Genomic DNA, 24,250 nt, shown 5'->3' on the forward strand with positions numbered 1-24,250 from the left:
TCCCACCTCTCTCTCTTAGGGGCCTTTGAATCTAGGGCTTGTGCCCCGCCTTACTGCCCTTCTCCCCACTTTCCTCACTCCCCTTTCCCTTCCCTGTTTCTCCCCTCCTATACACCTTTTGGCACGGGACTACCCATACATGCTTAAAGTATGTGGCATGAATGGGTGCTACATGTTCTTTTCCCACGCTCAGCTAATTAAGCTCAGGGATACGGATAATACATCCTATCCCTTGCGTGGATGGAGAAGAGTTTTGCTTATTACCTGTTGCTTGGCAGCCGAGATGCGTGTTTACGCACCCGCCCCTTGTCCGCCTATTGGTCGGCAGTGTTAGCCGCCGCCTGGTTTTGCGGTCCGGGGGCGGCCCAGGTTGCCATCGCAACATTTTGAAGCTCCACACATACGCGTCATCTATACGCAGTGACGCATTTGCGTCCCCGTAATGTAGTGACGCATGAGCGCCGCTCACGCTGACGCATCTGTACCAGCCTATGGCCGAGCCCCACGTCATTCCCTACAGGTAGGCGGGACCCTACACGGAAGCAGGCGATTTAATGGCCGCTTCCATCCAGCACATTGTGCACGATTAGCCTCCGAAGAAGCAAGGCTCATCCCATTGCGAAACGGCTGTAAGGCCGTGCACCCACTGGCGCCCACAGCTGCCTCCCCACCTTCAGCAGAGCACGATAAGTACCACCTCTTCCACGGACTTTGTCCTTGTGTTTGATGTTACATTGATTGTACACTTGCTGTGACGCATTAAAGCTACAGTGCCAGATATCCTTTGCTCTTTTTTTGTATGAAGTTGTCACAATGTTTGAACTCCATTTGTCGTAAGCACGTAGCTCCTGCTGAAGCTTCTCTACACTGCCATTCAGCGGAATTAATTCCATCTGCAGTTTGTACTGAGTGCCTGCCTCTCTCTTTTGAAGTTTGCCCAATCTATTTCAGCCTGAAATCTTTTGGGACTCGGCCTCATGATGCCACCTCACCTGCAAACCCACCCCCCCCCAAATGTTTTATGTGCCCATGCATTTATACTTTACCTATCATGCTGCCCCCCGGGTGTCCACACTGTATTTCCGCATTGGCACAGTGGGTGCGTGTGTGATGTCACACAGGCGCTTCACGTGCAATATGCCAGTAGGACACAGCAGTGGATGCTCGGGGAACAGAGTGACATGTAAAGTATAAATGCACAGGCACCGGGAGGCACATAAAACATTTTAGGAGGGCAGCTGCAGGGGGTTTACAACACATTTGCCATTATCAGACACAGTTACCGGAGTGCAAGTCACCCTGGGACTTCCCAGCATGTACGATCGCTACATTCAATTGATTGGGCATACTCTTGGCAGCACCGATTTTCATCCAATTTAATAATTATCAGACGGTCAATCAGCCACCAAGTGGACAGATGTATGGCCTCACTACGATTCTTTTGCTGTATTGAATCGTACAAGTAGCTTTTACGTTGTCTTAAAGTAAACCCAAGGTGAGAGTGAAATGGAGGGTGCCATATCTATTTCTTTTTAAAGGGAACCTAAACTGAGAAGGATATGGATTTTTCCTTTTAAAATAATAGCTGCTTGCTTGTTGCAGGTGTGTGATTCAGCCACTACTGCAGCCAAAGAGATCAGCAGGACTGCCAGGCAACTGGTATTGTTTAAGAGGGATATGGATGTTTCCTTTTAGTTTAGGTTCCCTTTAAACAATACCAGTTGCCTGGCAGCCCTGCTGATCTATTTGGCTGCAGTAGTGTCTGAATCACACCAGAAACAAGCATGCAGCTAATCTTGTCAGATCTGACAATAATGTCAGAAACACCTGATCTGCTGCATGCTTGTTCAGGGTCCATGGCTCAAAGTATTATGGTGTGTACACACTTGAAAGATAAATGAAAGATATCAGACCAATTTTACCCCCTTCCATGTAGTATGAGAGCATACTCTACACAGTCTATTCTATTGAGCTGAACTCCCCATCAGATAAAAAATCTTTGCAAGATGCTGCACACAAAGATGCTGTACACATTCAAAAGATCAGTATCTGCAAAATATCTATTTCTGCAAAAGATTCATCCCTGCAAAATGCATTCATAGTCTATATCTGCAGATCCTCATACACACCTTGTTTAACAGACTTCATCTGCATATCTGACAATCATCTGCAGATCTGAAGATCCATCCTGGTGGACCTGATCTGCAAATGAATGTCTGTTAAAGAGTAAAGCAGCCCATACACTCAGCCGATTTTCTGGCCGACCGATCGACCCCGATCGATTGCAAATCGGTTGGCCAATCGACCGATCGACGGCCGATTTCGATCGATTTCGATGGATTTCCATCGAACTTGCAGGGTGGAAAATTTAGGTCGATCTGATGAGATTGCTTATCAGTTTGCATTGGCATTAATGGAAATCTGATGGCAAAAAAATGCCATCAGATCGAAATTTCAATAGATTTCAAACTGAAATCTATTGGAATTCTATCCTGGTAAAAAATGTTCTAAAAACGCATCAGATAGATCATCAGATGCATTTCTTATCTATTTGCTGCCAATCTGACGAGTGTATGGGCACCTTAACTGTCAGGCTGCAGAAGCTAATTTAAACCTCTATTCTCCTGTGTTAAACAGTTTAGAAGGAAGCCAAGAAGGCATTACTGAAGATAAAAATCTCTCTTACCTTTGATGTGTGCTTATCAGCAAAGCTGTTAGACCCAAGCAGGACGCAAGCCGCATACTATACTGCCAAGCATTCTGGGGCCCTCCCCTCGGCTGCTAATGAGACGTTACAGCTAGAGATGGGAAGTTCGGATCTTTTCAATGATTCGGATGATTCGAATCGGATCATTGAAAAGATCCGGATCTTTGATCCGAATCTCGGATCATTTTACTAGGGAAGCATTCGGGGGTGAAATGACTAGCAGGACAGGTATTTCCCTGCTGTGGACAGGAGAAGGGGAGGGGGGTGGACACACAGAGAAGGGGAGAAGATGGACAGAGGGCAGGGAGTGGACAGAGAAGGGAGGAGGGACGAGCAGAGAGCAGAAATATTTGCTTGCACACAATACCCACACGCTGCAATCATATACTTTACATGTATTTCACCTATATGTTCATCTGTATACCTTGAATGGAAACGTCGCACAGTGAAAGAAAGCATTCCCAGAAGATAAGTGCAGCTGTTTAGTGCCGAGTGCAGGAGGCTCATATTACGCTGCAATCACAGTGCCTGCAAAGTTACTGAGCTGTGCTGAGCCAAAAGTTTCCAATGTGTTCACTGTGCACAACTACGGAACAGACAGCCTGTAATGAGCAGCACGTTATAGCCAGTATGTGTGCTGTACACATATCTGGCAGTGGCACCCATGTCCCCTCTACCTGTCCCTGCAAGGCTGGCTCCAATCCAACAGAGCGATCCATCTCAGCTCTGCTTCCAGGACCCCGCTGCCCGCTGAGAGGGGGCGTGTCGCTCCTTGCCCCGCCCCCTTTGCGATCCGAATCACTCATTTTGATGATTCGGATGATCGACTCATAGATTCGGATCAAAGATCCGAATCGTTCATGATCCGGACAACACTAGTTACAGCAGCTTGTAATCAGTCCAGCGCATAGCACTAATAAATCTCCGGGCAGAGTACACTGCAGGAGTCCGCTATTGTTCCTAGCCACATGTCTAATTAATATTCACTGCACACTGTGTTATTCAGTACGAGCTTTTCTGTGATCAGGAAGCAGGCAGGACATGACGACACATTTGGCTTCAAGAAGACAGAAAAACATGGAACCTGCCATGAGCTGTCAGGAGCATCAATCTCTGCATATACTATATAAAAATTCTGTGAAGTACAAACGTGGACAGTGAAATGCATATGTAATGTAAGTACAGCCAATCTTTAGCTACTGATATATGTGTTTATTTTCTCTGAGACCTTATACCTAACAGCTCCTCTTTAAATAAGGTGTGTATGAGGATCTGCAGATATCATAGACTATGAATGCATTTTGCAGGGACGGATCTTTTGCAGGAACAGATCTTTTGCATGAGTACAGCATCTTTGTGTGCAGCATCTTGCAAATATGTTTATATGATGGGGAGTTCAGCTCTATAGAATAGACTGTGTAGAGTATGGCTCTCATACTACATGGGAGGGGGTAAAATTGGTCTGACATCTTTCATTTATCTTTCAAGTGTGTATGAAGCATTAGAGGCAGAGGATCAGGGTAACAGTAAATTCGGGCGCCTGAGGCAAGTGGACAAATCGGGCGCCGCCATTCACTCCCATAATAAATATCGTTTAATGGGCGCCCGACAGGAAAAAAGGGCGCCGGAGAAAAATAACGTTTTATAAGCGGCGCCCCGAGACTTTTACTGTTTTATAACTGCTTCTCATGATTACACATTATTTTATGATTTATAATTTTTTAAACATTATTTTTAAACGAAAAACAGTACAATCTTTTTTAAAACATTATTTTTAAACGAAAAACAGCACAATATTTTTTTCACACGTTATTAATGCTTATCACAGGGGAGTCTTAGGTTTAGGCACCACCAGGGGGGTCTTAGGTTTAGGCATCAACAGGGGGGTCTTAGGTTTAGGCATCAACAGGGGGGTCTTAGGTTTAGGCATCAACAGGGGGGTCTTAGGTTTAGGCATCAACAGGGGGGTCTTAGGTTTAGGCATCAACAGGGGGGTCTTAGGTTTAGGCATCAACAGGGGGGTCTTAGGTTTAGGCATCAACAGGGGGGGTCTTAGGTTTAGGCACCACCAGGGGAGTCTTAGGTTTAGGCACCACCAGGGGAGTCTTAGGTTTAGGCACCACCAGGGGAGTCTTAGGTTTAGGCACCATCAGGGGAGTTTTAGGTTTAGGCACCACCAGGGGGGTCTTAGGTTTAGGCACCAACACGGGGGTCTAGGGGTTAGGGGTAGGTACAGGGAGGGTTACTTACTATTTTTTTTTAAACGTTATTATAGGTTTCACTTTTTAAACGGAAGATTAACGTTTTCACAATTGCCAATTTCATGCACATTATTTAATGATTTATAACTTTATAAAACATTATTTTTAAACGAAATATAGTACATTATATTTTTAAACGTTATCCATGTTTATCGTTTAAAACCCGGCGCCCTTTTTTCCCAGCGCCCCTTTTTAACGTACGCGAGGATCAGAGGACAGCCAATCAACTAGTATTGGAAACAAATATGGCAGCTTCCATATCATTCTCGCATCAGGCTCACTTTCAGTACAGACTGACTGCCCTCCATTCCCAGCAGAAGTGCTTAGCACAGTCTCCACGTTCCCCCATTGATGTGTATCGCAGATAAGCATCGCTCATGGACACGGAGAGCTCACCTTGCGGGGAGACACTGAGGACACAAGTCCCCTCAGCAGCTGCCTCTGCCTCCTTGTCCCTTCATTGTTTTCCTTCCGGTTCCCGCCACTGTGAATTGAATCCAGCGCCCTGCCTCTATCCCTCCTCCAGTACTAGCTCAGCCTCTCTGCTGCCAGCGCTCCTAATGCCCCGCCCCCCTGCCCAGTACTTTCTTGCAGGATCTCCGGAGAAATGGCGGCTCCTTAGCCGGAGACCACATGGCTAGAGCGGGTACGCGCTCTAGCGAACGCTGGTGGCGGCATCACGTGATGCAACCTTCGCGTCGGTGACGTCACCGCGGAGGGGGAAGATTGCGCGCCGGGTAGTGAAGTTGTGGTCGGGGCATGTTCGAATGTATTGCGCGGAGTTGTTGGAGCCCGAGTCACGTGACCGCAGTTGTTATTACTGGGATACAGCGAGATAGGGGGACGCAGGTAAGCTGGACGGGGTCTCCTGTCACTGAGGGCGGGAGGAAGGGGTTGTTTGTCATTTCTTTGTCGTGTTGTGTGTCCTCTGTACTCTTCCATTCATTTGCTCGCTGTCACTTCCCTGCAGGACTTTCTTTCTGCTGATGAGATGAGTACTTCGGTTGGGATGTTCAAAAATAAAAAGTTGCATACTTAGGATTGTAGAGGGAAACCACAGGATGCCCCCCAATGTCCCTGACATCTCATCTGCCAGCCAGGACCCGGTTCCTCTTCACTGCTGTGCACCCCTCTGTGTATCAGGGTGGTCACACTGCGCAGGCACCAGTAGGATTGTGGGGGTTTTGTGCCTGCACAACTTGATCGCGATTGTACACGGAGGGGAGCGCTGCTGCGAAGAGTAGGAGGGTCCCGGCTGGTAGCGGAGGAGTCGTGGACATCATGGAGTGTCTATAGGCTTCCCTTTACAATCTTAACCACTTAAAGGGATACTGTAGGGGGGGTTGGGGGAAAATGAGCTGAACTTACCCAGGGCTTCTAATGGTCCCCCGCAGACATCCTGTGTTGGCGCAGCCACTCACCGATGCTCCGGCCCCACCTCCAGTTCACTTCTGGAATTTCTGACTTTAAAGTCAGAAAACCACTGCGCCTGCACGCCCGTGTCCTCGCTCCCGCTGATGTCACCAGGAGTGTACTGCGCAGACACAGACCATACTGGGCCTGCGCTGTGCGCTCTTGATGACATCAGCGGGATCGAGGACACAGCAATGCAGGCGCAGTGGTTTTCTGACTTTAAAGTCTGAAATTCCAGAAGTGAACCGGAGGTGGGGCCGGGGCTTCGGTGAGTGGCTGCGCCAACACAGGATGTCTGCGGGGGACCGTTAGAAGCCCCAGGTAAGTTCAACTCATTTTCCCCTGACCCCCCTACAGTATCCCTTTAAGTACCAGCAGCCTCTGGCCCCTTAACTTCCTAACGGCAGCGTCACACCAATGGGCGTGACCGCGGCGGCAGCCCCAGGACCGCCTAATGCTGATTAGCGTCAAGTCCTGGAGCTGCAGTTTAGCAGGGAGCGTGCGCATGTGTGATTGTTCCCTGCCGGTTCACAGAGCTGCGCTGTCGCAGCTAGCAGACTGTTTAGAGCCGAAAGGGGAAAGAGTTCCCCTTTTGTTTACTTTTGTACAGTGCTGCGATCTCTTGCAGCGCTGTACGAGGGACACTCGGCTGTCCCTCAGAGTGGCTCGTACTGCGTTTCCTGTCATAGGCAGATGCCTATGAGAGGCGGGGAACAGTGCCGATCGCTATCCTATGGCGACTTAGGACGGCACGGGAAGGAGGAAAAAACCTCCCTCCTTTCATTAAAAAAAAAAAAAAAAAAAAAGCGCAGCAGCGATCAGAGACCTATTGGCAGAGTGTCCTATTTGGGACATTAAAAGGTGGTGAAATTAATTTGTGTGCTGAGTTGTAGGGCTGTGCAGCATGCTAACAGCTGCACAGCCCTATGTAATGAAAAATGACCTGGTCACTAGGGTGGGTGTAAGCATGAGGTCCTGAAGTGGTTAAAGAGAATCCGAGATGGTGACATTAAATAAATTAAAAAAAAAAAAAAACGCTACCTGATCCGGGGGGCTGGGTGGATCAGGTAGCCACCCTCTCCGCTGCTCCATTGGCCCGCATCTCTTTAGTTTTACTTTTGTGACCACTGGGGTCACAACACTGAATGGAGAGAGAGAGATTCTCTCCCAGCGTGCATGGAGGTGGGGGCGTGACCCTGGAGAGATAGCGGCCCAATGGCAACTGGAGAAAGCCTGAAGGAACGCCCCCAGTGGGGATTTTGAGCAGGGAATCCCTCTCCTCCTTTCTCCTGGAGATTAGCGATAATCATTTTCGGGGGATGATAGCGCTGCGGTAGGGACACATAGATCGGTGTGGGGGGAGGCAGAGACATGTCATGAGACAGGGGACATTCCTCTGTGTCCCATCTGCCCCCTGCTGCACCGCCTCCTGTACACTTTAAAGAGAACCAGAGACGAAGCACCCTCATGTATTTTACTATATAAATCAGTGGGAACATGACAGTAAACCCCTAATCTGCTCTTTGTTTCATTGTTCTCTGTTTAATCTGACCGTTATCACCTCTAATAAGAAGCCCCGACTGAGCATTCAGTCTGGCTTTGCTACGGAATGATTATAGCTCAGTCTGTCTTTTCTGGTGTCTTTTCAAGCCCAAGCCTGCCTGCCCCCTTGTGGCTCTGCTATAATGACTCAGCGGTAATAATTCCCGGCAAAGCCAAACTGAATGCTCAGTCTGGGATTCTTATCACAGCTGATAACACACTTTTAGCAGTGAGAATGAAACAGAGAGCAGGCAGGTGTTTTCTGTAATATTCCCACTGATATATATAGTAAAATACATGAGGGTGCTTCGTCTCTGGTTCACTTTAAGGACCAGAAACTGCTGGTACCAAAAATGAGGCTTACCGATGTAACTCCGCACGGACCTGTCCCTCTCACAGATTCACTCGTCACGGAAGCCCGCTCGCTTTGCAGTCGCTATGACAGCAAAGCTCTGTGAGCTGGTCTAGAGCCAATTTCATTGGCTCCTGACCCTATGATCACTGTGAGCCTATGTGAATCTACGCCCTGACCGGAATAACAGGTCCCAAACAGGGCATAGATTTTGATCGGCAAGGTCCGGAAACAGCAAAATACCGTATTTTTGTTGATCATCTCTAGTGCCTTCCCACATACTGCACAGTGATTTCTTAAAGATTTCAGCATGACGTCTATTGGAAAATGTCCGTCTGTCTGTCTGTCCGTCCGTCCCAACCATGCCAGTGTTCAGTGTTAAATGCTCACATCTCTTCCATAGCGATTCCTGGCCTCCAGTGTTCAGCTTCAACACATACACTTGCACCATGTGACTCGGCACATGTAGTGACATCACAACATGCGCCAGTGTCACATGGTACAGGTGCTCGCAGAGATGCCACACATTTAAAGGGAGGCCTTTAACACTGCAAAGGGGGGGGGGGAGGGGCAGTCGGGGGCGGCACACTGTCCAGGGGTGTGTTCATTGTTGCAATATCCAACACTGTTACCGCCATGCACCTGTTTGAGCCCTTTCAACTAAGATTTTATGCTGTTCTTATTGGATCCGTTTTGGATGGCAGTTGATCAAAAGATCAGACGTGCAGCCATGTTGCAGCACCTGTTTCATACAATTATTGAATTCAAAGGTCGATCGGTCTGCACTATAATAATGTATGAGCGCCCTTATAGATGATCTGGTGCTATACTTTTCTTTTATGTTATGGTATATCTTGCTTAGATATCTCTGTATAATATATTTTTATTAACATCTGATTTCTTGTCCACTGGTTCAAATCTCTGGTACTACTACAGTATCCTAATTTGGCCTTCAAGAGCACCTAAACTTAAAAGCGGATCCGAGATGAAAAACTAACTATAACAAGTAACTTGTCTATTTAACCACTTCACCACTGAGGGGTTTTACCCCTTGAACACCAGAGCAATTTTCACCTTTCAGCGCTCCTTCCATTCATTTGTCTACAACTTTATTATTACTTATCACAATGAAATGAACTATGTCTTGTTTTTTTCGCCACCAATTAGGCTTTCTTTAGGTGGGACATAATGCCAGGAATTATTTTATTCTGAATGTGTTTTAATGGGAAAATAGGAAAAATGTGGGAAAAAATTATTTTTCAGCTTTTCGGCCATTACAGTTTTTAAATAATGCATGCTACTGTAATTAAAACCCATGAAATGTATATGCCCATTTGTCCCGGTTATAAAACCGTTTAAATTATGTCCCTATCACAATGTTTGGCGCCAATATTTTATTTGGAAATAAAGGTGCATTTTTTTCAGTTTTGCATCTATCCCTAATTACAAGCCCGTAGTTTATAAAGTAACAGTGTTATACCCTCTTGACATAAATATTTAAAAAGTTCATTCCCTAAGGTAACGATTTATGTTTTTTTTTATTTTTTTGTTTTTTTTTAATTGTATTTTTATTTTATTTTTTTTTACTTCCAAAAAAAAATAAAAAAAAAAAATTGGGGAGTGTGGGAGGTAATGAGTTAATTTATTGTGTAAATGTAACGTGTTTGTATATGTAAAATGCTTTAGGGTGTAGTTTTACTATTTGGCCACAAGATGGCCACAGTGTGTTTGTTTACATGCGACCTGTAAGCGTCCGGAAGGACGCTTAGGCCCGGTTCACATTAGCGTTCGCTATCCGGATTTTCCGGATCTGATCCGGACCGCATACTGTACAAACGGAACGTACGTTCCGCATAGCAATGTAAAGGCTATGCGGACGTTCACACGTGTCCGTTCCGTACAGTACGGAGCCGGATCGGATCCGGACTCTTTTCCAACATGCGCTATTTTTTGGGTCCGGCTCTCCGGCCCACGCACCCGGACCGGAGCCGGACCTGAGCCTGACAGCACCATCCGGAACACAGGAGCCAATGTGAAACGGAAGGCACAGAACACACTGCCTACAAACTCCTGACGTTTTACCCCACTTCCTATGTGTATCCAAGCGGCCATTTCGGATGGGCACACATGGGCCAAGCATGTCTGCAGTGGAGCAGCAGTGACAGACGTGCTGGAGCTGTTTTGGCAGAATGTCGGAGGTGAAAGGTGAGGCCTACAGCGGAGGAACCTGATTGTACAGGTGCACCTTCTGCTGACCCCAACATTTTTTTATTTAATTTCGCTATTTTTTTGCACACGGATCCGGATGGCAGCCTGATGCAAACGGACCGGATCCTGATCGGAACCGTACGGTTCCGATCAGGATCAGGTCCTGATCCGATCAGGATCCGGTCCGTTTGCAATGCAAAACGCAAGTGTGAATGGGGCCTTACAGGAAGCAGTACGAGGCTGGGAGAGTCACAATGATCGCGCTGTTTCTAATAGAAGTAGCAGATCATTGCGGGGGCTTAGATCAACGAATGGGAATGTATTTTCCCGTTCATTGATCACCGGGCCAGCGGTGGGAGTGCGCGCACGAGCGGCGGGAGCGCGGACAGCGGCGGTAGCGCGGAAGGTACGGATTTCTCCGTCCCTGTTTTTTTAGGGGGGAAAAAAGGGACGGAGAAATTCGTACCGCGGGGGCTTAAAGAGACACTGAAGCGAGAATAAATCTCGCTTCAGTGCTTATATTCAGCAGGGGCATGTGTGCCCCTCCTAAAACGCCGCTATCCCGCCATACCTCCCAAATCCCCTCCGTGCAGCGTGGGGATCACTTCCGCATTGAGGCATGGCTAATGGCCGCAGCCCTGCCTCACGCGCGTCAGTCAGCGCGTATCTCCGCCTCTCCCCTGCCCCTCTGTCTTCCTTCACTGAGAGGGGCGGGGGAGAGGCGGCGATGCGCCGCCGATGGACGTCACTGAGAGGCAGGGCTGCAGCCGTTAGCCCTGCCTCAACAGCAGCAAAATCTACGACCAAGTTGGTCGTAGATTTTGCAGGGGGGGATTTGGGGGGGTAAGGGACCCCCGTTTAGCCACGGGATAGTGGCGTTTTAGCAGGGGCACACATGCCCCTGCTGAATAAGCACTGAAGCGAGATTTATTCTCGCTTCAGTGTCTCTTTAAGTGGTTAATCTTCTATGTAGACCAAGTCTGCTGTTTTATTAAAGAGAACCCGAGGTGGGTTTGAAAAATATTATCTGCATACAGAGGCTGGATCTGCCTATACAGCCCAGCCTCGGTTGCTATCCCAAACCCCCTTAAGGTCCCCCTGCACTCTGCAATCCCTCATAAATCACAGCCACGCTGCTGACACACAGCTTGTCAGAGCTGGCTGTGTTTATCTCTATAGTGTCAGTCTGCTGCTCTCCCCGCCTCCTGCAGAACTCCAGTCCCCGCCTGCATCCCTTCCTTCCCTGCTGATTGGAGGGAAGGGACGGGGGCAGGGACCGGAGCTGTGCAGGAGGCGGGGGAGCAGCTGAGACTGACACTACAGATGTAAACACAGCCTCACAGCATGGCTGTGATTTATGAGGGATTGCAGAGTGCAGGGGGACCTTAGTGGGGTTTGGGATAGCAACAGAGGCTGGACTGTATAGGCAGATCCAGCCTCTGTATGCAGGTAACATTCTTTAAACACACCTCTGGTTCTCTTTAAAAAAAAAAAAAAAAGTGACACAATTCCATTCCATAACCAACGATTCAAGGTAAACACACAGAATGGTAACATTCTGTTACCATTCTGTGTGTTTACCTTGGCAAAGGGGGCCCCGAAACGAATCGTTGGTTATGGAATCGAATTGTGTCACTTTTTTTGAATAAAACTGCAGACTTGGTCTATATATGAGTCTGCGGACCTTCTGGATTTATCATTGACTGTTACTCAAGTCCCACACCTCCACAGTGGTGTGCGGTTCCTCCTCGGATTCCTGTCTATATATCTTATCTAAAGTTTAGATTACACAGCAAATCTAGCTGCAAACAGCTTTAATAGAATATGATTATTTCTTCCTGTGATACGACAGCAGCCATGTTGTTTGTAAACATTACACAGAGGCAGGCTTATCTGCATCTTGAGCAAAAAAAACCTAATCTCCTCCTCCCTCCTCCCCTCTGCCTCTGAAATCTCTGCCTAGTAATACCTCCTTCTCCTCCTGCCCAGACTGAGCTCCCATGAGCCCTTGCTACTGTCTGAAAGTACTTTGGCTCTCTGAAAACCTGTGGGTGTGGCTTGTTTAGTTTATAGGAAATTTAGAGTATTAAAACAAAGTATTTGGCTTGAGGAATGCCCTATAAACAATAGGAAAGGAACACAATTCTGCAATGAGTAAAAGTTCATCTCGGATCCACTTTAAGGAAAAAGACGAGTTTAACCTCCCTGGTGGTACGCAGATGCAGTGGCTGCATTATGCGCAGTCCCGATCCTCCGCATAGCAAAGCCTGAAGCTGATTGGGAGGCTGCGCCATCGCGGGATCTTTGGGAGGTATGTATACCGGTGGGGACCGGAGGGACTTGCCACACATAGCGAAGTGCTAGCTTAACGATAAACAGTTTTTTTATTAAAAAAAAAAAAATCCTCCCAGGGCCATGTGATCCCCTGCGGCGGCTTACCGCCAGGGAGGTTAAAGGGAACCTTAAAGTGTAACTGTCCGGCATAAAAATAAAAACAATATTTTTATCTGGTAAGCAAGTAATAAGGATGCTAACCAGGCAATCTAAAAGTTAAAATCACTATTACTTTTCTTGTTGTTTGATGATCATTCCCCAGTTTACCAGACTCTTATTTGGTACACAAAAAGGAAGTTGCAGGGCATGCTGGGTTGTCCTTTTTTGGTTCTCTACTTCCCCTCAGACTTAACTAATGCAGCCTGACTGGCTGAATCCTCTTTCCCTCCTGTTTTCCCCTCCCACACCTCTGTTCCTCTCTGATTGGCAAATACTTCTCATGCTGAGACAATGCACTTTCTATATTGAATTGTGGGCAAATCATGCAGAGGAGAGTAAGGGAGGAAATTACATCAGGATTGGCTTCAAAATAGCCACACTTAAAATGGGAAATGCTATGAAAGAGATTTTTTTTCTTTTTTACTGTAGAAAAATCACTTTAATCCAAACGTGGCCAGTGCAATACTTATGTAAGTAGAGCTAGTATTTACCTACTTTTATGTGTGTTTTTTTTTTTTTTTTTTTTTTCTGAGATAGTATGGCCGACGGCTTTTCTTTAACTAAGAAGGATATGGATGTTTCCTTTTAAACAATACCAGTTGGCTTGCAGTCCTGCTGATCTCTTTGGTTGCAGTAGTGGCTGAATCATACACCTGAAACAAGCATGCAGTTAATCCAGTCTGACTTCAGAGCACCTGATCTGCATGCTTATTCAGGGGCTGTGGCTAAAAGTATTAGAGACACAGGATCAGCAGGAGAGTCAGGCAACTGGTATCATTTTAAAAGGAAAAATCCATATCCGTCTCAGTTTAGGTCCCCTTCAACTTACCTGGGGCTTGTACCAGCCCCTGCAGCCACCCTGTGCCCCTGCGATGTCACTAAGCGATCCTCTCGTCCCTTGCAGCAACCCTCTTCACGCTGGCCGTCTCGGAGAGTCTTTGGCCACTGTGCATGCGCAGCCATGCGTCCTTGGTCTCATGCGCATGTGCAGTAGAGATTTTTGCATACTGCGGATGTGCAGAGCACTCCTGTCCATGGGAACGTGACCAGGAGGCGCACAGACTAGGGCTGCGCATCCAAGTGACAGAGGGTCACTGCGGGGGACTGGAGGATTGCTTGTTCAATGGCGTAAGCACAGTGCAGCTGCATTGCAGGGGGAGGTAGAAGCCCCAGATAGGTTAAACTAACCCCCCCCCCCCCTTACTTTAGGTTCACTTTAAAACAGCGGTAGGGAACCTATGGCTCGGGAGCTAGATGTGGCTCTTGTGATGGCTACATCTGGCTCACAGACAAACTAGTAGGAGTTGATTCACTAAGGTACACTGATCAAGCAGCACAGCTTGGTGTGACAGCGCAAGTAACCTTTTCAAAGTAGGCACGCTAGTGCTGTAGCATGCACTACTAACTTACTCGCGCTACCCCCAAAAATAACGGCTGCTTCAATTGTCCCACTCTGGACCCTGTCTGGTCCAGGGACTTTGTAGGAGGAAATCCTCACACTTTGATTGGCCCAGTAGGCTGTCTGTCACTTGACAGGCAGCCTATGGGCCAAAGTGTTGGGGATCTTGTACTACAAAGTGATTCAACCCCCAAGTCAGCTAGCTAATTGTACAAGCTGTTAGTCTGTATTTCTCCTGTCTGTCTCTCGGGGGAAATTGTTGATGTTGCTGAAACCCAATAGAAGCTGAAGACGTGTCTGACTGCTGCCCAGTTGATCAACTGTATACACATCACCATGGCAACAAGGACGTGAGCCAGTTTTCAAAATATGTGGCATTTATGGCTCTCTCAGCCAAAAAAGGTTCCTGATCCCTGCTATAAAATGTGTATTGTCCATCCAGCTGCTTTCCTGTTTGTTTATCCTCTGTGGTCCGCCCTATTTGCTGTGATCATTCCGTTTGCTTGTAGGCTGAGACGCCAGTTCACAACACACCTGAACTCAATCTACACTCACGTGTGCTAATGATGATTCAAAGTAGCCTTTTGCATATAGCTGAAATGTAAAGGTCTGCTAGACCTCTCAGGTCGATTTATGCCATCAGCATTAACCTTTTAACAGCCAAATAAAGTAAAATTTGGCTGCAGGGCTTAATTTTGCAGGCCCTTATAGGGAGCTTCTATAGTTACCTGTCCAGATGGCTGGATCAGCTTCTTCTCTCCTCCACCGTGGTGGCAATGTAACCCCGACATGTTTTTCTGGTGACGTCGCGCACTCACCACTTAGTCGCCAGCCTCACATAGCAACAACACGTCGGTAGCTATACAGCTCACTTCACGTCTGTGCAGTGTTGGCCCAGCGATGTCGCCCGGAGGATCAGGTCCTGGTCCCCGTTAGGTGACAGTCACAGGTGTGTACAGGCCTTTACTCTTTTTTTTTTTTTTCCTCCTAGAAACTGCACTGTCATATCTAGCTTGCTTTGTAAATATAGCATAGATCATAGTTCAGCAGCTTCACACTGAACTGCCCTCAGCCAGTCGGTGAGAAGCTGGAATGTGGGAGGGGATATTACAACCTTCCTTCTCAATGGCAATGTACCAAATAAAGCCAGGCTGTCTGAGATATGTTTGTGCTGTAATAAATCTTATCTGATTACATTGGAATGCTTGCAATGCAGGGTCAGGTTGCAGGCTGCATAATAAACAGAGCAGTGGGTAAATGGTATTTTATTTTATGACTGGCCATCCTGCTTTAATTAATAGCTATGTGTAATAAATGCAGATTTTCTTTGTTTCAGGCTAACAGCAATGGGTAAGAGGAAGGGGTCCAGTCCGTTGGGCTCTTCTGAGAACGGGAAGCGGGTGAGGGCCGATGTATCGCAAGAAGACTCCTTCGCTTCAGAAGAGCTATCTGAGTCGGTAAAGAAACCTGTTCACATTAGTACAATATAATCAGTCATTGTAGTTAGGGAGTAACAATTGTGAAGGTGGTGCCTGGAAGCAAAGGTGTAATAGGAGGGGGGACACCAACCCCAGCACTGGAGTGGGCACACTAAAGTTCATCTGGGTTGTTGGATTATTCACACATTTGTAAACGGTCAACAAAATAACAAAGATTACCATTTGGATGAAGTTGCTGTTACTCGGCTGCTCTGCAGACAATAAGTGGGAATGTAATATGGCCTCTCTATTGGCTGCATTTTTATGTCCGCTTAATTTTAACACCCCTGGTGTTAGGCCTGGACGATTTTAGGAAAAAATTGAATCGTGCAATTTGTCTGAAATTGCGATTTCGATTCAATTCACGATTTCCTTCAAATCAAGCTTTGTTCCCCCTCTGTCCCCTTTGTCTCTCTTTGTGCCCCCTTGGCCTCTTTATGCCTCTTATGGTTCTCTCTCTTGCCCCCTTTGTGTCTCTGTTCTCTCTGTGCCCACTCTGTGTCTCTCTTTGTGGCCGCTCTGTCTCTGTGCCCACTCTGTGTCTCTCTTTGTGGCCGCTCTGTCTCTGTGCCCACTCTGTGTCTCTCTGTGCCTCTCTGTGCCTCCTCTGTCTCCCAAGCTGCATCAGTTCTGGACATAGCTTCCTGCACGAGTCAAGCGATGTCAGTCTATCCACTTCGCCTCCTGCAGGCTCTAATGCACTGAATGCTTCCTGTATGTCGTGACGTACAGGAACCTGGAGTTTTGCCAAGCACAAGAAAACAGACAGCATTTCGACTCATGTGGAAGGTATGTCCAACGCTACGGGCCGCATGCCCCGGGACTTTGGGGAAGTTTGAAGCCACTTCTTCAAACTTCCCCTATGTGGAAATGACATGATTGCGATAATTGCCGCTTTGACGATTCCGAAATTGTGATCTTAGTAATCACGATTTCGGTTTAAATTAGATTTATCTTTCAGGCCTACCCTGTGTCTAATTTCCCTGCGATTTTGATATCAAAAATGGTACCAAAAGCTGTCCACAAGCATGCCTACAATATAAAAAAAAAAACTTTAATTTTATTAGAAAAAAAAATAATCAGAAAGTGGATGAAGAAGGAAGAGGAGGAGATTGCCGCTTAGAATATGAGATTCCACTTGCAGGGAAGCCGCGAGGGATTGTGCATGCCAGTGATGCTACAGGTGAGTACTAGCAATTACTGGACAAGCCTGACTCGTCCTTAAAGAGAAACTCCAACCAAGAATTGAACTTTTTCCCAATCAGTAGCTGATACCCCATTTTACATGAGAAAGACAATGATTTTCACAAACAGACCATCAGGGGGCGCTGTGTGACTGATTTTGTGCTGAAACCCCTCCCACAAGAGGCTCTGAATACCGCGGTACTGCTGGCAAACTGCCACAATGTAACAATGTTCAGAGACAGGAAATAGCTGTTATTAGCTGTCTCTAACAGACAGAGCAGCTAGAAACAGCTAAATAACCTGCCCACAGTAACAATGTCACCATGTAATAAATGTCAGAATGTGAATCTGGGAGAGGAAAGATTTTACACTGAGCAAACACTGACTAAATCATTTATACATAATTATGGTAAAAAATGAAGCACTTTTTTTACTACATTATTTTCACTGGAGTTCCTCTTTAAAGAGACTCTGAAGCAAGTCTAAATTAACTTTTTTAACAGGCAGTCATGTTAATCAGTATAATCCCTGCTAAAACGCCGCTATCCTGCGGGAAAACGAGGGGTCTTTACCCCCCAAATCCCCTCTGTAAGCTCGGGGGAGCGCTTCCTGAAGAGGCAGAGCTAAGCCATGTAGCTCTGCCTCTGTGTCTCAATCCCCGCCCCTCTCAATTTGCCTTCACAGAGCGGGGCAGGGGGAGGCGGAGATCCGCTGGCAGATTGACACGCATAGAGGCAGAGCTACAGCTCATAGCTCTGCCTCCATGAGCAGAAAAATCCACGTCCAAGAAATTTGTGGATTTTGCAGGGGGGATTTGGGGGGTAACGCAACGCAGGTGCAGTAGCGGCTACCTCGTTTTACTGCGGGATAGCGGCGTTTTAGCAGGGATTATGCTGATTTACATGACTGCCTGTTAAAAAAGTAAATTTAGACTCGCTTCAGAGGCTCTTTAAAGGGAATCTTATCTGAGAAGGACATGGATGTTTATTTTTAAACAATACCAGTTGCTGGTCAGTCCTGCTGACCTCTTTGGCTGCAGTAGTTGCTGAATCACACACCTGAAACAAGCATGCAGCTAATCCAATCTGACTTCAGTCAGAGCACCTGATCTGCATGTTTGTTCAGGGGCTTTGGCTAAAAGTATTAGAGACATAGGATCAGTAGGAGAGTCAGGCAACTGGTATAATTTTAAAAGGGAAAATCCAGTTTAGGTTCTCTTTATTGATTGCAACTATTTTTATTTTTAAGACGAGTCAGGCTCGTCCTTAAAGGGACTCCGAGCAGTACAGAAACTATGGAAAGATGCATATCATTTTAAATCTCTCTTTCTCCTCTTTCCAATGATATATAAACCGCCACCCTACGCCTTTTAGTTTTCGTTATTTTCGCGATTGAAATTGCCGCGTCCGATTTCAATCGCAAAAATAGAGAAAACTAAAAGGCGTAGGGTGGCGATTTAGGTGTCGCCAGAAAGAGGAGAAAGAGAGCTTTAAAATGATATCCATCTTTCCATAGTTACATTGTATTACACAGGGCGACTTTTTCCTAAAGTCAGCAGCTCCATTCTGCTGAATGGAGCTGCTGACACTGGGGAAAGTGTCGTCCTGTGTAATACAAGTAACTATGGAAAGATGGATATCATTTTAAAGGGACTCCGAGCTCATAAAAAAAATGAAAGTTGTACTCACCTGGGGCTTTCTCCAGCCCAGTGCTGGTCGGGAGGTCCCACGACGGCGTCCTGGCTCATCTCCTTCTCCCCGCTCCGGAATGGCTGACAGGCCGCAGCCCGGGCGACACTCGCCCGAGTGTCGGGCTGCTCCTTCCGCGTATGACGCGGATTACGTCACACGCCGGCCGCCTCGCGTCATCACGGCGGCCGGCGTGGCAGTACGGCGCATGCGCGCTTTAACCGCGCATGCGCAGTACTTTCACGCCGGCCGCCTTGATGACGCGTGTGACGTAATCCGCGTCATACGCGGAAGGAGCAGCCCGACACTCGGGCGAGTGTCGCCCGGGCTGCGGCCTGTCAGCCATTCCGGAGCGGGGAGAAGGAGAAGAGCCGGAGAAGAGCCAGGACGCCGTCGTGGGACCTCCCGACCAGCACTGGGCTTGAGAAAGCCCCAGGTGAGTACAACTTTCATTTTTTTTATGAGCTCGGAGTCACTTTAAAGCTCTTTCTCCTCTTTCTGACGACACCTAAATCGTCGCCCTACGCCATTTAGTTTTCTTTATTTTCGCGATTGAAATCGCGTCCGCGGCAATTTCAATCGCGAAAATAGCGAAAAGTAAAAGGCATAGGGCGGCGGTTTATATATCACTGGAAAGAGGAGAAAGAATGCTTTAAAATGATATGCATCTTTCCATAGTTTCTGCACTGCTCTGAGTCCCTTTAACACTAGGAAGGTTTAAAACCGTAATGAAGCAATGCTAGATGGCAACACTACCCTTGTACTCGAGGCAGTCTCGCTCAGCCCTCTGTGTTTTATAAACTATGTATGGAGAAGCAGAGGTTGTTTTGTGAAAAGCACTGAAATGCTTGTGTGCTCCTGGCTCCATGTTCTGCTCTGCTTTTATTACAGGATGTAGAGCATTGAAGAAATGCACCCTCTCTGATTTTATAAGAAGCAACTTTGATTGGACAATGGCCTCAATTCACTAAGCTTATCTCCCGTCTTTAATAACTCTTCTAGAGTTGTTACCACGGTGATAAGGCATGTAGTATTCAGGAAACATTTTACCTCAGGCAAACCTAAAGTTAACTCTTCTGTCTTTAAGTTAACTCTTTATTCCTTAAAATAACTACAGAGTTAAAGACAGGCTGTTCATTAACTGCGTGTGAAAATAACTACAGAGGAGGTAAATTAACTACAGAAGAGGTAACATAAGGAATGAAGATATAAGACAACTCTCTTAGGCCCAGTGCACACCAAAACCGCTAGCAGATCCGCAATACGCTAGCGGTTTTGGGAGCTGATTTCAGAGCGATTCTAGGTATGTTTAGAGAGGTTTTCTAAACACACCTAGCGGTTTTGGGTGCGTTTTTGTGTAGCAGATTACACATATTGTTACAGTAAAAGCTGTTACTGAACAGCTACTGTAACAAAAATGCCTGGCAAACCGCTCTGAAGTAGCGTTTTTCGGAGCGGTTTGCGTTTTTCCTATACTTTATATTGAGGACGAAGCGCTTCCGAAATCCGCAAACGCGCAGCAGGAAGCGCGTTTGCGGCTTGGCAAAAACCGCAAACCGCCGGTGTGCACCATCCCATTGCAATACATTAGACAAGCGTTTTTGTAGGCGGATGCGGCTGGCGGATCGCTCCAAAAACCGCTCGGTGTGCACTAGGGCTGCACGATTTTAGGGGAAAATCGAAATTGCGATTTTTTTTTTTTTTTTTTTTTTTTTTTTTTTTTTTTTTCCTCTCAGAAATCGCAATTTCGATTTTCCCCCGATTTTTTTTTTTTTTTTGCAAATCCTGCTTTTTGCACTTGAGGGGGGGGGGGGGGGGTTGTTCACGGCCCGCAATGCCCGGTCCGCTGTCTGTAACTTGCTTCTGGCCCCGCTGTGCGCGGATTGGTCAGAAGCAGTGAATATGCATAAGTGTTAATGAGCGGGGCGGGGGGGGGGGGCGGATCCACTCGAGCGAGCGGCGGGCACATACAGCATTACTAATCACTGGCTAGCGATGGAATGACGGCAGCGGTAGGCGGAGATGTATGCTCTGTACAGCTCCGCCTACCGCTGCCATCATTCCATCGCTAGCCAGTGATTAGTAATGCTGTATGTGCCCGGCCGCTCTCTCGAGTGGATCCGCCCCCCGCTCATTAACACTTATACATATTCAATGCTTCTGGCCAATCCGCGCACAGCGGGGCCAGAAGCAGTGATCCTCAACACTAGCAGCTTAACTAACAACATTAAGCTCGACTGAGATTTTCAGCTTGTGCTGCAAGGAGGGCACGTCTGAGTCAAGCGCTAGTACCAGTCTGGTACTGCGGCCTATCTGTGTGGAGGTAAGTTTTCTCTTGCCTTATTATCTCCAGCATGATCTTAGTGAATTGAGGCCAATGTGTTTTCTGGAAGGGAGAGGCTTGAACTTTGTGCAACCTTTTCTTCCAGACTGCATTGTTTATTAAAGAGAACCTGGGGTAAACTCCAAAGGCAAAAATGAGATTAAAGGCATACTTAAGCCTTCAATAAAAAAAATCAGTTTTACTCACCTGGGGCTTCTACCAGCAGCTGTCCCGTGCCCTTGCAGTCACTCTTTGATCCTCCTGTCCCACAACACCAGCTAGGTTCGTTTTTGCCGACAGACTTACTGTGCCTGTGCAAGCCTGGCCACGTGTCTCCTTCGCGGTCCCCTCTGCAATAGTGTCCTGCGCAGGACCCTATTGCGGACGGGAACATGAAGAAGGCTATGCGTGCCCTGGACTGTCTGAGAAACGAAACTAGCTGGCGGCGGGGGACAGAAGGATGTGCATGGGACTGCGAGGGCACGGGACAGCTGTAGGGGGCTGGTAGAGGCCCCAGGTGAGTAAAACTGATTTTTTTTTTATTTTTTTAATATTGAAAGCTTGGTCTCCCTTTTTAACTTGGAGGGAAGCCTCAGATATTCCAGAGACTTCCTGTAATCTTCTGGAGACCGCCGCGGCTGCTCTGGACGTTTTTGAAGATGGCGACAGCACTCCTTTTCATGCATGAGCATGGCTGTACCTTTATGGCAGTATAGAGACCAGCAGCTCCAGCTTATTGCACAGGCAATACAGCAGTACAAGCTCTTGTCGGATATGTGTAGTGGGTCCGTGTGGCATTGGGGGGAGGGGGGCAAGAGTTCCAGAGGACTCAAAGTGTACCCCAGGCGAGATAAAATTATTTTTAAAAAGGGAAACCTCTGAAAATACTTAAGAAGGAATTCTCTGCAGGATCCACTTTTTTTTTTTTTTTTTTATGTTATCTAGCCTCCGGTACACTTTAAGGTGTGCTCTGTACCTCTCTAGCCATTGTCCATATCTCCTGAACAGTGCGCTCAGTGATTAATCAGCTAAAGCTGATCAAGCTAGGAGCATGCAGTCCAGGCCTGTGCCAGCACCTGGGTAATAGCAGAACACAGTGAGGATTGTGCAAACATCCAGAGAAGTTAATTTAAAGCCCAACCAAACCCTTATTCTGTATTGAAGGCAGGCACGTGCCCCTCATAACAATTATAGCCTTTATAGGTGTATTTTGATAAACCACATAATTTTTGTATACAGTATAACCTAACAATTTGTTATTGGTGGCTGAAAAAAGGATTTCATTTATGCTGCAAACTTCCTGTACACCAGATTGGGGGGTGTTAAAAGGTGCCCAAAGGCCTAAAACTCCCTTGTGTCTGCTGACCAATAGGAGGCCGCAGTGCAACTTACGGTAGCTTAATGGAAATCTGTAAGAAAAAAACCCTTTCACTTGCCTCTGGATCCTAATGAGGCTCCCCCTCCGCGGGCCAGTGCTGGAAGCCCCCAAATGTTAAAGGGGTAAATATTTAGCTAATGCAATACCAACGCAGGTGCAGTAGCGGCTACCCGAGCCTGATCAGGTCTGCTGTACTGCGCAGATGTAGGGAACTCGGCTATCTCCGCCGGAGCCCATCGGAAGGTGGCTTCTGTGCCTGTGCTGGATCGCGGTGGGTAAATTTCGGGGGAAATTTCAGGAGAACCAGCGATGGATCCCTGGGGTTACAGAGGAAGGGGGAAGCCTCAGGATCCCAATGAGGGGTAAGTACCCCGTAGCAGGGCTGAGGAGTCGGTACAAAAATCCTCCGACTCCTCAGTTTAGGATTCCACCGACTCCTCTAATTTGCATATTACAATCTTGTTGATTGAAAGTTTGTAACATGAAATTCGTCTCTTAACCTCCTTGCCGGTCTAATTAATGCCGGCAAGGAGGCATCGCATAACTTTTTTTTTTTTTTTTTTTTTTTAATTGTTTCAAAATCATGTAGCGAGCCCTAGCCGCTGAGCGGCATGCCTTCGGCGATCAGAGTAAGCAGGAAATCCCGTTCAGAACGGGATTTCCTGCAGGGCTTCCCCGGTCACCATGGCGACGGGCGGGATGACGTCATGGACGTCCGGACGTCACAGGGAATCCCGATCCGCCCCTCAGCGTTGCCTGGCACTGATTGGCCAGGCTGCGCAGAGGTCTGGGGCGGGGGGGGCGGCTCGGCGCTGCGGGTAGCGGCGAATCGGCAGGCAGCGGCGGCGATCGCGTACTACACGCAGCTAGCAAAGTGTTAGCTGCGTGTAGGGAAAAAAAATATGCAAATCGGCCCAGCGGGGCCTGAGAAATCCTCCTGCGCAGGTTACCCCGAGCTGAGCTCGGGATAACTTGCAAGGAGGTTAACTGCCAACGCTTAGGCATTTCAAAAGACAACTGAAGTGAGAAGGATATGGAGACTGCCATATTTATTCCCTTTAGTCATAGACTAAAACTAGTCCTTGGTAAGAGTATTTGTAAAAGGTACAGACCGGAACAGAGAACATCTACCAGGCCCTAGGCAATGTGACTGGGTACATGTAAGAGAGATTTGCAGGTACTTTGCAGGGGAATAAGGAGTTTCTTCCTCTATTACACATTCTTCATGTACAATCTAAACCAGGTTTATGGGTGATAGACAACACCTCTGTGTTCAATGTGCACAACATTCTCATTGGATTCCCTGCTGCTCTGTGAAGAGTGCATATGTAGAGTATAGTACTACTGTGTAACAAAGTAAACCTGAGACAGATGAAATTAAAGTGAACCCGAGGTGGGTTTGAATAATATTATCTGCATACAGAGGCTGGATCTGCCTATACAGCCCAGCCTCTGTTGCTATCCCAAACCCCCCTAAGGTCCCCCTGCACTCTGCAATCCCTCATAAATCACAGCCACGCTGCTGACAAACAGCTTGTCAGAGCTGGCTGTGTTTATCTCTATAGTGTCAGTCTGCTGCTCTTCCCACCTCCTGCAGAACTCCGGTCCCCGCCTGCATCCCTTCCCTCCCTGCTAATTGGAGGGAAGGGACGGGGGCAGGGACCGGAGCTATGCAGGAGGCGGGGGAGCAGCTGAGACTGACACTACAGATGTAAACACAGCCTCACAGCACTGCTGTGATTTATGAGGGATTGCAGAGTGCTAGGGGACCTTAGTGGGGTTTGGGATAGCAACAGAGGCTGGGCTGTATAGGCAGATCCAGC

General features: G+C 47.3%; 2 protein-coding genes across 2 annotated transcripts in view; one reads left to right on the forward strand and one right to left on the reverse strand.

Moving 5' to 3' along the window:
* GEN1 (GEN1 Holliday junction 5' flap endonuclease) overlaps window positions 1-5,637 on the reverse strand; it is a 61,347-nt gene extending 55,710 nt beyond the window's left edge. The window contains exon 1 of the mRNA XM_068280270.1: window positions 5,365-5,637. The gene's annotated coding sequence lies outside the window, so the exon portion shown is untranslated. The remainder of the gene's footprint in view (window positions 1-5,364) is intronic.
* SMC6 (structural maintenance of chromosomes 6) overlaps window positions 5,584-24,250 on the forward strand; it is a 133,785-nt gene continuing 115,118 nt past the window's right edge. Inside the window, exons 1-2 of the mRNA XM_068280269.1 lie at window positions 5,584-5,817; window positions 15,712-15,832. Coding sequence (XP_068136370.1) covers window positions 15,722-15,832 — 111 coding nt within the window. The 5' untranslated portion in view covers window positions 5,584-5,817; window positions 15,712-15,721. The remainder of the gene's footprint in view (window positions 5,818-15,711; window positions 15,833-24,250) is intronic.

Source organism: Hyperolius riggenbachi, chromosome 4, assembly GCF_040937935.1.
Source record: "Hyperolius riggenbachi isolate aHypRig1 chromosome 4, aHypRig1.pri, whole genome shotgun sequence".
NCBI lineage: Eukaryota > Metazoa > Chordata > Amphibia > Anura > Hyperoliidae > Hyperolius > Hyperolius riggenbachi.